Source organism: Pan troglodytes, chromosome 14 (assembly GCF_028858775.2).
Source record: "Pan troglodytes isolate AG18354 chromosome 14, NHGRI_mPanTro3-v2.0_pri, whole genome shotgun sequence".
In the NCBI taxonomy this organism is placed as follows: Eukaryota; Metazoa; Chordata; class Mammalia; order Primates; family Hominidae; genus Pan; species Pan troglodytes.
Window position 1 is genome coordinate 102,981,408 of NC_072412.2, and position 14,959 is coordinate 102,996,366.

Here is a 14,959-nt window from a genome sequence, read left to right on the forward strand (position 1 = left end):
GGAAGGAGAACAGAAAGGGTGGGAGGGTGGGAAAGAAGGAATGGAAGGAGAAAGGGATTCAGGATTGGCAGGAAAGGGGGATGTGGAGTTATTCTCTTACGGGGGCAGGTGTCATTTGGAATGAGGAGACATTCTGGAGATGGAGGGTGGTGATGGTGGCACAACCAGGTGAATGGAGTTAATGCCACTGAACTGTACGCTTCAAAATGGTGAAATTGTGAGTTTTATGCTATGTCTATTTTGCCACAATTTTAAAAAATAGACAAAAGATCTGAGTGGTCATTTCTCCAAAGAAAGGATTAAGGAGTGACAAGGACAATGTCTGATTGGACCTAGGTTTTCATTTAATAAAATCTTATAGTATAAAATGGTTCTTCTTGCAATAAAAATTCTTTATGGCTGCCACGTTTCCCTTTAAGAATTCTGTTTTCATAAGGCAAGGAACTGAGTGCAAAGACGTATTCTTTCTAAATGAAACCATGTCTGTGGCAACATATCTTTATATCTTCTCTCAACAAATGTACGCTAAGAACCCACCTTGAGCTGGGCGCAGTGGCTCATGCCTATAATTCCAATACTTTGGGAGGCTGAGGTGGGCGGATCACATGAGATCAGGAATTTGAGACCAGCCTGGCCAACATGGTGAAACCCCATCTCTACTAAAAATACAAAAATTAGCCAGGTGTGGTGGTGGGCACCTGTAATCCCAGCTACTCGGGAGGCTGAGACAGGACAATCGCTTGGACCTGGGAGGCAGAGGTTGCAGTGAGCCAAGATTGTGCCTTTGCACTCCAGCCTGGGCAACAGAGCAAGACTCTGGCAAAAACAAACAAACAAACAAAAAACCACACCCACCTTGAGCCATGTACAGTTCAGAATTGTGGGAATACAGCAATGAAAACAGTAATTCCTGCTCTTATGGGTCTTACATGGTGAGGGGGACAGGCGATACACAAATGTACAAATAATTACAGTCAGAGTCCTTATCATATGAGAAGGGTCATCTCAGAAAGTAAATGGTGATGCTGAAAGAATGGGCCTCACCACCGAGCTTTAATGGGGGATGGTTAGTAATAAAGAAATACAAGAGAATGTGGGAGCTCTCCTCCTTCTTTAAACATTTTCCTCCTTTGGTTTCCATTTTGCCGACGATTGGCTATTTTGGCACTTCCTGAGGGCTTACTGGGGAGGGCAGATGGTGACCTGGCTTAACTACTTACCGCACTGCGGAGGTGCCAGCGTGATACAAGCCAAGTGAGGAACTAAGGCTCGAAAGGGCACAAATCTGACTGGTGGCACAGACAAGCCTCCTGAAATTCCCCTCCAATACTCTTTTTGATTTTTCCTTTGCACCTAGATTTTACACACAATTGAGTGGTTTTTGTTAACCTCTCTATCTCTCCCTCTCTGTCCCTCTCTTTCTCTCTCCCTCTCTCTGACACACACACACACACACACACACACACACACACACACCACACACAGGCAAAGAACTAAAAAGAAAAAAACACTAATTTTTTTGCTGGAAAATTTGTTATATGGCAGCAGCATCCCACCAGTTTGAGAAATGTGTAAGATGATGACGATACACAAAGACACATGTCCAAGTCCGGTACATTACATTAATCTTACTGTTCCTTTTACTGCATTTTAGCATTTGGTTGCTTTTCTCCCTTTGATGCCTTAAAAGCCAATTCTTAGCAGGCTAAATTACACATTCTACTCCACTGTTAAAATGGGTACTGTGGCCAAAATGTGCCCAGGATTCTAAGTCCAACATAATGGTAACGGATACAAAAGCAGGGCATTGAGCAGGATTGGACATTTTATGTTAAATCCAACAATATCTTCTTTCTGTGATTTTTCTTGACCTGAATCTTCAATTTATTACTGGGAGCAAAATCTCATTTTGAAAAAAACCCATATCATATATGAATGCTTTTGAAATTTCTTTTCTGTTGCTGCATAAATGAATTTTTTTGGAATTCCCTTGTTGCTTTAATTTTTTTAACTTTCACGTTTATTAAATTTTTATTTTTCACTCCTGAGTTGCCAGTTCCGTTAAAATATTCCAGATATACTTATATCAATAATAACCATGAACAAAAATAGATACATTAGGAAAATATTTTCAATGTATACAACAAAGTAGGTCTTAATATTATGTTACATATGATATTAATTAATATTATGTAACATATTGTCTGCATATTACATATATTACATATTATGTTACATAATATTAAGACCTACCTTGGGAATACAGCAGTGAATACAGTGCTGATTTTTAAAGGTATAAAAATGTTTTCTCAGATTCTACTTTATGTCCAGGAGTCATCTTCAGTGAAGCAGCCTATTTAATCTCAGAGAGCCTCACTTCCTACACAACTTACTGTAAATATTTTAAACACTTTCAAATATTTTCTTAGTGTGTCCCACATATTATATATTTTTTCTTGATTTAGTAGAGGAATTTATCCTGCTTTAGTACACATACAGTCCCTAATTTTAAACATGTTCAAAATTACCTTTGTCATTTGGTTTGGAATTCAGTTGTCCTACAGAGACAGCCATGGCCTTGGTGGTTAGATCTCTGGGCTGGCCTACAAGCATTGTATTTAGTTTGTGGCATTTTTTTATAAGTAACACAGTGCTAAAGCATGGCCCAGGCCAAATGCCACTCATGTCTATGATGTTGCTATATCTTTGGGATTCAAGAAAGATATCACCAAACCCCCAGATGTCCATGCAACAGAAAATAGAAAATTCCGTCACCTCCTCCACCTGCTGGAGCTGTGGAGGAGCCATAATCCGTGGTGAATTCCATGACTAGAATGTCATCCGGGGAAAGCCTGTGGAGTAGGAATGGGAAGTATGGTGTGGAATCACAAATGTTGGGTAAGGAATAGGAAGATAAAATCTCGGGCCTGCTTCTTGGTAGCCACCAGACCCATTCACGCCACCTTCTTCCCCATTTCTCTTGATGCCATGGTTTCATCTGCCAACTACTTTTTTTTTTTTTTTTTTTTGAAAAGGGTGTCTCACTCTGTCACCTAGGCTGGAGTGCAGTGGCGTGATCTTGGCTCACCACAACCTCCAACCTCCGCCTCCCGGGTTCAAGTGATTCTCCTGCCTTAGCCTCACTTGGGCCATGCCCAGCTAATTTTTTTGTATTTTTTGTAGAGACAGGGTTTCACTTTTTTTTTCCTGGCTATCATGCAGTCCTTCCAATCTAGGGTTTTGTTTTGATTTTACCTTTTCTGGCACCTGCTGAGGAAACACAGTCGCATAACTCCCCTCCTTCCGAATAAATACACAGTGCTCTTGAATATGTCTTTGCTTAAAACACTTCTAGAACACCAGCGGAAAGGGCCAGGAAAGAAAAGTCTCCTTCTCATGCCTCTTTACCTTCATCCTCATTTATATCATATAGGAGAAGAAAAGTGTTCACCCTTGGATGACATATGGGTTGTTAGATGGTCTGAGGACAAGATTCCCATCTCAGCATGAGAGCCACAGAAATGATCCTCAGAATTCCCCCAGGGGAGCTAGGATTGAAGGAGACTGTCTGGAGTCAGGGAGGGGATTATAATCAAAGCCTAACTGCAATACTCATAAGAACCTAGATGTTTCTACAGGTGACATGGACTCATGCAAAGAGCAGAATCTTATTCAAAGTTGAGCATTCCCATTTATGAATTTTATCCAGATACTCTAAGTTGTCAATGTGAACCCTGGTCAGTAATCTTCAGCGAGGACAGTATTATTGCTTTTCATGTAAAACCTCAATTATTAATAGTTTTAAATGACAATTTTTCTTTAGTATATCTAAAAATATTTTGTTCAAATATAATCAAGTGGAAAATATTGGACAGAAATGAGTCATCCACAAAAAGTATCATTGAAACTAGGGGAATTAGAGCTTTGAATATAAACTTTCTACTAAACAGCAGAGGACAAAACAATAATTCTGGCAAAACTCCTCTTGAAGGTGCTATGAAATATTACGGACATTACAACCTCAGTGTGCTCTTCTCCAGAGTAAAGCTGATTGTCATATTTGATAATTTTTCCCCAGGACCTCAGTGTATGCCTTTTCTGTGCAAATAAAACTACATTTTGAAAATAAGTCAAATATGGCATGACACTGCCCAACCTCCAAACAATATTCCCCCAGAATAATGAATCAGACTATTTTTAAGTGTCTTTTCATAGACTACTGATGATCTCTGAGCTTTTTATATAATTATTTTTTTTTTTTTTGAGCGGGAGTCTCGTCCTGTTGCCCAGGCTGGAGTGTGGTGGTGCAATCTCGGCTCACTGCAACCTCCACCTCCCAGGTTCAAGTGATTCTCCTGCCTCAGCCTCCCAAGTAGCTGGGATTACAGGCGTGCGCCACCACACCCAACTAATTTTTGTATTTTTAGTAGAGACAGGGTTTCACCACGTTGGCCAGGCTAGTCTCGAACTCCTGACCTCAAGTGATCTGTCCACCTAGGCCTCCCAAAGTGCTGGGATTACAAGCATGAGCCACTGCACCCGGCCTATATTTAAAATTTTATAGTCATGAAATAGGCCAAAGAAAGTTCTTGAAAGTGTACATTTGTTAACATGTATAATTATAATTGCTTTAATTACTTTTTTATCTGATACCATATATTCACTAAGAGACTAAGACACTTCTTTTGACTTCAGTAATCCATACTGTGATTAAGTACTGAATTATACTGGAGTCAAAATGTACACATGTCCCTTTGCCTCTGTGCAGTTTGCTTCAGCTGAAAGATCTCACAAGTGTAGCCTCTCAGGCAAGATCAGGGCATTTCAGACAGTCATGGCTGCTGTGGAGAAGAGGTGTGGGGCAGTGGGGAAAAGGTGGAGAGAATATTAAATGGTGCACAAACTGAAGGAGGAGGCAATGCTAACAGAGAGTGGGAAGAAGGAACTTGTGGGACAGAATCAGAAGAAAACACTGGATGAAGAAACACAGACTGGGAGAGTGAGCAACGTGCGAGCCTCCTTAGCTTAGCCCTATTTTTAGGAAATGCCACTTAATTGCCTATTTTTAAATTAATAATAAATTTTGTTTAAAGAGGCAGTGAAATATTATTAATATCTTTAACTGCCTTCTGGGGAAACAGGGCCTTGTAACCATGGCAAAAGATTTCTAAGAAACCTACCAAGTCTAGAAGGTTACTTTAGGTGGATTTTTATCTGCTGTATTTCCCGTCTCTGTGAGTGATTCTGCCCCCAGCCTGGAATATTTTCCCCTTTATCTATAATGGGGAGTAGGGAGAATGGGAGAATGGGGAGGGAATGTTTATTTCTCTTAGATATTTCTGAGTCCTTAACTACCCTAAAAAGGTGCACAGATGACACATCTTGTGCAAAGGGTTCTTTTTCTGCCCCATTCCTGTTTCTCCCATGAATGGTCTGGTGGTCTTCTGTTGATGCCAGCATTGTGGCACTGTGTCTTCAATGACTTCAATTTATTTAGCCATCCATGCAAGCAATAATTAATAAATTCCCAGCCCTATCCTAGATACTGGGGCTATAAAGATGAATGAGACAGTCCCCCTGTCCTTAAAGAGCTTGGTTTGGCTGTGGACCCAGTTAGTGCACCAGCCCTGCTTGGAAGTACCCACTTGAGACTCCATGTTAGTGACATCAAGACTCATTGAGATTCCTTAGTAGTTTAGCAAGGCTGCACAAATATGTTATAAGGTATTTTTTTATCTATGCCATCCAAACTCAACATTAGAAAGACAGTCCTAATGGCTATTCACAGGAAGACTGAACCAAAACATCCATTATTTCTCTTTTCTAATTGCTTGATGACTTGCATATATGGAAATTCTTGGCATTTTCACTGGAGTGTTTTCCTATCAATTAAGCAGAGCAGGAACAGTTCTTACCAAATTTAATATTGAGCTATCATTTTAAAAAATAACTCATCTGACATCCTTGAATCTTTGAAATGAGCACTTTTGCATAAGAAGTATAAACACTTCTAGAAGTCACCTAGAAGCACACAGTTTCCAAAGTTATACATACGTACAATTCCTGGAGATCAACCTCAAGGTAGAAAACCCAGAATGTATTAATACTTGGTACCTCTGAAATACTAAGGAAATTCTACATTGATTTGTCTTCTCTTGCACCATTCTGCATCAGGACCGGTTAGTTCAGCTGTTAAGTTCATGGTGCTGATTAGTTCAAGTTCAGTGTTTCAGTCTCTGCAGAGACTATTTTGCTTTGAACCAAGTGTGTTTCCCACCCTGTTCAGCTCTTTTTTGAGCGCACATCATGAGTGACAGGTATGGATGGCTCAGCCTAAATCCATCATCACATGGCAGAGACAAGAAAACATGCATGTTTCATAACTGATGACTCAGTCAAGGGAGGGTTGGTATTTTCTTTTTAGGTAGAGGGTGCCTTGTTGGTCACATACTCTCTTTCTTTGGGCGAAAGCCAAATGTCTGAAAGTTGTAGGACTAACTCTCCTGTAGACCTGCTCTCCTGGTCTCACTCTTACCACTGCTGCCTGCCATGATGTTGCCTGTAGCGTTGGCTGATGCCAGCTCAGGAAGCCATCCAGACTTAGTGAATATAGTGGATATTGCCTTCAAGAAAGTAAAGCTGATGAGGACACAAACCAGCAGCTCTTAGCTGAATTTAGCCCAAAGACATATATGATCCACACAGGGTTGTTTTCTGTGATGTGAATTCATTGCTGAATTTCCAGCTTCTTTTGGCAAATGAAAAGGTCAATATGGAGCCCATGTTTCCGCAGGTAGCACTTGGCTGGGGCTGAGTAGCTGTTGCCACACCCTCGACCTGGCCTATTCACTTACATATCTTTCCTGCCTGGCCCCAGGAGGCTTAGTATTAGACAGTACCTAATCTGGTCCACTTTTTAGTAAGCTTGGCTACCACTGCACTGTGAGTCAATGGCAGGCAATTCACTGAGGACACTATAATTATTAAATGGCTGCTCATAACATATTTGATAGAAAAATAACCCATTTGATGCTTTTGAAGCCATTCATGCTTTGTCTTCAACAAGTAAATATGAAACTAATCAGGTACTGGATTCACATTGGGGTAACTTGAGAATGTATATTGAGCAGAATCATCAGATTCTTAAATCCAACCACCTAGGGGAGACAGTTTAATTCACTTAATGTGATTTCCTTTCCTTATTGATAAGCAGACTCCATTGTAGCCAGCTGATATTTTTGCATCAGAGATACTCTTGTTCCAACCAGAGGGGCCACTGAAGATTTAGAAAAGTACTCATGATTTGAGATCAAGTGTATCTTTGCCTTAAAAACAGAATCACAGATACTGTGGGCATCAGCTATTCTTATTTTTGTCTGTTCTCCTTTTAGTGGAAAAAGGAATTGAAAATAATGCTTGCAGTTCAGAATTTTGATTTACCATACTAGATTAGCTAGAATCTTATTTAATAATTTAACTTCCTTCTCCTGTCATGGTGCTTTGTTATATAAAACACTACTTACTTGAGGCAATAGTCTCCCAGGGAGACAAATAGAAATATAGCTTGTTGAATATCTTTGATTTCTTTCCTACCGTCATAGTTTGCCAAGATTTCTCAGCAGCTGAGGCAGCGGCACTGTGGTGCGGTAGGGTGTTCTGATGCTGTAAGCAGACACGTTTGCAACATCCATCTGGAGGAGCCCTGGGGCAGGATGTGGTTGACCACCCAGGCAAGGATGCCCTGAATGAGAGGCCCAGAAGCCTCACAGTCCCCCAGCAATTTCCACCCATCTAGCCCCTCCAGACAGTCTCACTGTCTCCCCTCTAAAGCTCCAAGTGCATTTGCTGTAGGTTCCACCCCAGGGCCTCGCCTTCCCCTGATTCCCAAGCTCACAGGGGTTCTTCTAAGCATCCTCTGAAGCAGGCTCCATGAGGCACAGCCACGCTCTTTGGAACCTTTGTGTCCCGTCGCCCTATCTCAGACCGTCCCCATGCCCTGGAGGGGATGCCTTCACCAATGAACAGAGTGACATCTCCAAACTCATGCTGGTTTGTGCAAGCACTTTGTACATTGTGCAAGCCAGTTAAAATTATGCACGTCATCTTTTCCATGTCTGCAAAATATGATCACAATACTGACCTAGCTTGTAAGACTCTAGCTTGTAAATTCTCAGAGCCTCCTGAAAATCAAGGGGATATATCTTAAAATTCAAACAAAAACAAGGGTGCTTCGGAGAGGAGACTGGCAGGAGACCCCCAGTGTGGTGGCTGTTTCTCTGACTTACGCATACCCCGGCAGACCCTATGAGTTTTCCACTTCCCTTTCAAGACAGCATGGGGTGCTGTGCCTTGGAGGTTGAGTAGGGAACTTTGGGCACCAGCTTTGACCAAATGCAGGACAGGAAAGAAGTGATGGACAGTTGGTCTGTTGAGCTCACTTTGGTGAACTGTATTTTAATTAGCATTTTAAGAAATGGAGAAGTTCAAAATTAAGGTTGATCCACATCAGATGTGTAGCCCATGTGCCAGGGCCACATATAAGCCTGGTATTTTAAGAAGGTATGTTTCTTATCTGTAATGAAATATTCAGGCACCCCATGAAGGTTTTGATCCTCCTGGCCACAAAACTACAATAAAGATGGAAAAAGTTTATATATATACATATATATATACACATACATATATATACACACATATATACATATATATACATACATATATACATATATATACATATATACATACATATATATACATATATACATACATATATATACATATATATACATATATATGTGTGTGTGTATATATATATCATTGGTATGGGAGAAAATCTCTGAAAAGAGGTAACAGGAAAGCACACAAAATGTATCTATTCATCAAACATTAAATTATGTTTGTTTAGTGCTAAATCAACATATAATCTGAATAAAGAAAAGCCATGTTAAAAACTAGACAAGAGGTTCCTCTTTCCCTCAAAGCAGCTTCTCCTCTCCCTCCCGCCAGTCCCCACAAGCACACACACTTGGCTTTCCACTTTCCTCTTGTCCTGTGGGTGGTCTTCCGGCTAGATCTGTCCCACACTCCCCTGGGACTCTCGGGCCTGTAAGGTCCTGTGCCTCCTAACAACAGAAGTGCAATCAGATGGGTGCTAGTGATATGACAGGCCCTCAGTTGATAACTGTTCTTGATCTGTATCCCTGTTCTGTCTATATCTCCAGGGCATATTTCACCCCAGAGTACAGATAATACAGACTGTATCGGCAAGCTGTATTTCTCAGGAAAAAAAATTTAATAATCAGAAGATATTTCCAAGAAAAATGCTGCCACCCAAAAATGGAACCTATAAGGAAAAACACCCAAAGCTTTCCCACCTTCTAAGATTAAATCTGTTGAACCTCTTGAAGTTCACAGATGCCAAGAGTGTGATTCGTTTTTTATACCAAATGACAGCCAAAGACAAAGACCAGGGGATGGCCAGAGTTTTCTGGCCTAGATGCCAGGCAGCAGTCACAGCTGAGAGTTCAATAGTCCCAGGGCTCATTTTTATTGATGTCTTTATTCATATAATAGCTCATCGGTAGACTGGGGCAGAGGGGAAGTGCAGTCTGGGTGAGACTAGTTTATGCTTTAGTTAGCTCCAAGACTGATTTACAGTCCAATTAAATTTCAGTGGTCATTTATGTCTGTTCGTCAAATACAAGTTCAAAGCCTTGCCATAGGTAACTTCCATAACCCACGTTTGCCCATTCTAATTTGCCATTGCTATGCTTTTCATAGAATACTTCTTTTCCAGATGGTTAGGAATTTCATTCTTTATAGCATTTCAATTTCAGCAAATAAGCAAGAATCTAAATGCATTCTAAAATACATATTATTATATATCAATTTAAGAAACTGGCTGGGTACAGTGGCTCACGCCTATAATCCAGCACTTTGGGAGTCTGAGGTGGAAGGATTTCTTGAGCCTAGGAGTTTGAGACAAGCCAGGGCAACACAGGAAGACCCCATCTCTACAAAAATAAAAATGGAAATCAGGCAGGCATGGTGGTGCGTGGTTGTAGTCCCAGCTACTCAGGAGGCTAAAGTGGGAGGATCGCTTGAGGCCAGGAATTCAAGGCTTCAGTGAGCTGTGATTACACCACTGCATTCCTAACTGGGCAACAGAGGGAGACCCTGTCTCAAAAAAAAAAAAAAAAGAAAGAAAGAAAGAAAGAAAGGAAATAAAGAAACTGCAATTTTTTTTCCAGAGTTATTTTAGAAAGTTTTTTTTTTAAGTAAAAGAAAAAGAAAAATCAGACATGATTTGATGGACTAGGGTGCATTCTTATTTGGAAAACTTACAGATAGGCTTGAAACTAAGGGATGAAATCACAAAATTTCTATTTAATATCTAAATCTAGAAAATTTGAATATTACCTATTGGCAATGATAATATTCAAAGATAATAGTATTCAAATACTAGATGCTGTGTTTACATATAAAATAATATCTTATTAATTTTATTCATGTCTGTTAGTACACAAGACAAGGAATGCTATTTTTCCCAGTTAATTTTACATTCCTAGGAATATTTAAGAATCAAAGAATGACCTTATCTGAAGTTTTAAGTTTCCATTTACTATAAATATTTAATGTAAATTAGTTCTTTCTCTATTTTTATGAATTCTCTACACATCTGTCTGTTTCAATAAAATAAAGACTACTCATGTTTATTTCATGGGAGGAACATATACTAAAATTGTTGCATATAAAGTACAGGAGCACTCACTTAAAGGGAAAAAATATCCACGTGGAGAAATTATAACATAACAGGATAATACAGTATGCTTAGGAAAATAAGGCTTTTGTTGGGAATTGAATCCTAGTGTGCAGAAGTATTAGCTGACTCTCATTATAAACAAATTTTACCAGTTATTTCCTAACAGACTCTTGTTTAATGAATAAACGCTTTGCTTATTAATTACACAAAATTTGGTCAAAGCATTAGAAAAGATTAAATAGTTTTGTTAGGGTGTGTTAAAAACTTGGCTTTTAACCTTGACATTTAATGGATTGGACCACACGGGCCAAATTCCTTCTCCTTTGCAAAGGTATGGAGCTGGAAATGAACTTAGAGATCAGACTCAAGGGACCACAGCTTGCACTTAATAGTTTACCTTTATCTGTGCTTTAGCTGTGCTTTTGGATGTATTAAGAACTTTTTAACTGCCTTAATAGACTGTTATCCCTTTTACTCTTTGATATGTGACATTTAAATATACCTTGAATTTGAAACTGGTTGTCGTTATGTGTTGGGAACAAAATTACTTTTGATGGGAATACATTTTTGAATTAAAAATGCAAGTTAATAGATAAATAATATCTGATTATTATAGATTTTGAAATATTTATATTTAAGCCTTACAAATGACTTTTCAGTACAAACAAATTCTCTGATTAGACTTTCTGATCACCGTAGCAAATATTAATTGGACAATAATGTGAATGTATAATAAAGAGCTATAAAGCAAAAATTTTAAAAAGAAATTGTGGTCTAAACATGCATGCCTCTCTATATGCTGCCACAGTTTTCCAGAAAGTACTGTGCATTTGAATCATCTTTCTTTATAGTGGCCACATAGCAGAAGTGGTTAAGTGTAAAGTTTTTCAGCATGAAGGGCGGGTATTGTGCAAATTTATAATTGCATCAAAATAATGAGAGATTGAAGAAAACTCTGATTTTCAAATGTCTATTTTTGAAGAGTAAAACTTAAACTCATTATTTTTCCTCCCAGAAGGATACCTAAATCATGCTTGTCTTTCTCTTTAACAGATAATTCTGAAATAATCAGCAGAAACGGAATGGAATGCCAAGAATCTGCATTGAGAATAACTAAACATTGTTACTGTACATACTATCCTGTTTCCTCCTCAATAGAATTGCCACAAACTGCATGCTAAATAAAGATGTAGTTCTTCTGGACAGACCACAACTCTAAGAAGCTAGTGCTGCTATCTCATATATGAGTATTAAATATGGTATGCTTAGTATATTCCAACCTAAGATAGTTAACTACCTGAGACCAGCTGTGATGTTTAAAGACATAAAGGATAAAGTTTACTTTTAAAGGGTTTCTAAACATAGTTTCTGTCCTAGGAATATTGTCTTATCTCCATAACTATAGCTGATGCAGAAAGTCCAGCCAGTTTACTCATTTCGATTCAGAATATTTCAAATTTAGCAATAAACAATTAGCATTAGTTAAAAAAGAAACATATTCCAAGGGCAGGTTCGATTCTAGCTCTAATTACTGTCATGTCATTTACCCACTGGATCAAAGGGTATGTTTCACTTCTTGACAATATAAATGCTGCAGCAAAGATGAGAGGTGAAGTAAAACCGATACCTGTCCTGCAGGTCTAAAATTTGAATGGAAATTCAAGCACAAGTACTGGGGACACATCAAAGTGTGGTGTTTGGTTTGCCTGGAGATGCCACGTTGAATCATGTGATTCTAGATTAACATTAAATAGATTGAAAAAGAAACTTTGCACGGTATGAGCTTCATACCCCACCAAACAAAGTCTTGAAGGTATTATTTTACAAGTATATTTTTAAAGTTGTTTTATAAGAGAGACTTTGTAGAAGTGCCTAGATTTTGCCAGACTTCATCCAGCTTGACAAGAATGAGAGGCCCATGCCAACAGTCTAATCTAAGAGATTAGTCTTTCAAACTCACCATCCGGTTGCCTGTTACAGAATAACTCTTCTTAACTAAAAACCTAGTCAAACAAGGAAGCTGTAGGTGAGGAGATCTGTATAATATTCTAATTTAAGTAAGTTTGAGTTTAGTCACTGCAAATTTGACTGTGACTTTAATCTAAATTACTATGTAAACAAAAAGTAGATAGTTTCACTTTTTAAAAAATCCATTACTGTTTTGCATTTCAAAAGTTGGATTAAAGGGTTGTAACTGACTACAGCATGGAAAAAAATAGTTCTTTTAATTCTTTCACCTTAAAGCATATTTTATGTCTCAAAAGTATAAAAAACTTTAATACAAGTACATACATATTATATATACACATACATATATATACTATATATGGATGAAACATATTTTAATGTTGTTTACTTTTTTAAATACTTGGTTGATCTTCAAGGTAATAGCGATACAATTAAATTTTGTTCAGAAAGTTTGTTTTAAAGTTTATTTTAAGCACTATCGTACCAAATATTTCATATTTCACATTTTATATGTTGCACATAGCCTATACAGTACCTACATAGTTTTTAAATTATTGTTTAAAAAACAAAACAGCTGTTATAAATGAATATTATGTGTAATTGTTTCAAACATCCATTTTCTTTGTGAACATATTAGTGATTGAAGTATTTTGACTTTTGAGATTGAATGTAAAATATTTTAAATTTGGGATCATCGCCTGTTCTGAAAACTAGATGCACCAACCGTATCATTATTTGTTTGAGGAAAAAAAGAAATCTGCATTTTAATTCATGTTGGTCAAAGTCGAATTACTATCTATTTATCTTATATCGTAGATCTGATAACCCTATCTAAAAGAAAGTCACACGCTAAATGTATTCTTACATAGTGCTTGTATCGTTGCATTTGTTTTAATTTGTGGAAAAGTATTGTATCTAACTTGTATTACTTTGGTAGTTTCATCTTTATGTATTATTGATATTTGTAATTTTCTCAACTATAACAATGTAGTTACGCTACAACTTGCCTAAAACATTCAAACTTGTTTTCTTTTTTCTGTTTTTTTTCTTTGTTAATTCATTTAAACTCATTGAAAACATAGTATACATTACTAAAAGGTAAATTATGGGAATCACTGAAATATTTTTGTAGATTAATTGTTGTAACATTGTCTTTCTTTTTTTCTTTTGTTTCATGATTTTGATTTTTAAAATTATTAGCACACAACTATTTTCAGCCCTTTAATAATGGAGCATCAAAAACATCACCTGTAACCCCAAGCAAATATAGAAGACTGTATTTTTTACTATGATATCCATTTTCCAGAATTGTGATTACAATATGCAAAGAGTCATAAATATGCCATTTACAATAAGGAGGAGGCAAGGCGAATGCATAGATGTACAAATATATGTACAACAGATTTTGCTTTTTATTTATTTATAATGTAATTTTATAGAATAATTCTGGGATTTGAGAGGATCTAAAACTATTTTTCTGTATAAATATTATTTGCCAAAAGTTTGTTTATATTCAGAAGTCTGACTATGATGAATAAATCTTAAATGCTTTGTTTAATTAAAAAACAAAAATCACCAATATCCAAGACATGAAGATATCAGTTCAACAAATACTGTAGTTAAGAGACTAACTCTCCACTTGTATGGGAACTACATTTCACTCTTGGTTTTCAGGATATAACAGCACTTCACCGAAATATTCTTTCAGCCATACCACTGGTAACATTTCTACTAAATCTTTCTGTAACACTTAAAGAATTCCCTCATTCATTACCTTACAGTGTAAACAGGAGTCTAATTTGTATCAATACTATGTTTTGGTTGTAATATTCAGTTCACTCACCCAATGTACAACCAATGAAATAAAAGAAGCATTTAAAAGGATTGTATAGTCTTCCTTCTTTTTGTGTTGAGACAGATTGATAATTCACCAAACAAAATAGTTTTCACCTTCACACATACAGTATTTGTTAACTTCAAAGAAGACCAAACTCGGGTCTTCGAATGGAAAACTGATGATAGTTTTTGCTTTTGGCTTTGGCTTTTTAGCAGCAAGAAAAACAATTAAAAATGGTAATTTGAGAAGTATTTTTAGTATTCTTTAAAATTAGAAGTGAAAATAAAGCCCACCACTCAGCCCTCTTCTTCACATCTCAGACTGATAATGAAAAGATATGGGATCAATGGCATCAGTAACTAAATGGGAAACAAAATGTCAGTTTCATGAAT

At 37.4% G+C, this 14,959-nt stretch overlaps 1 protein-coding gene across 18 annotated transcripts in view; it reads left to right on the forward strand.

Moving 5' to 3' along the window:
• The window catches only part of MBNL2 (muscleblind like splicing regulator 2), a 254,254-nt gene extending 239,640 nt beyond the window's left edge, over positions 1-14,614 (forward strand). For all 18 annotated transcript variants that reach the window (XM_054665482.2, XM_054665480.2, XM_054665484.2 and 15 more), the window contains one exon: positions 11,816-14,614. In XM_054665482.2, the coding sequence (XP_054521457.1) occupies positions 11,816-11,830 (15 nt within the window). In that variant the 3' untranslated portion in view covers positions 11,831-14,614. The remainder of the gene's footprint in view (positions 1-11,815) is intronic.
• The last annotated feature ends 345 nt before the right edge of the window (positions 14,615-14,959 follow it).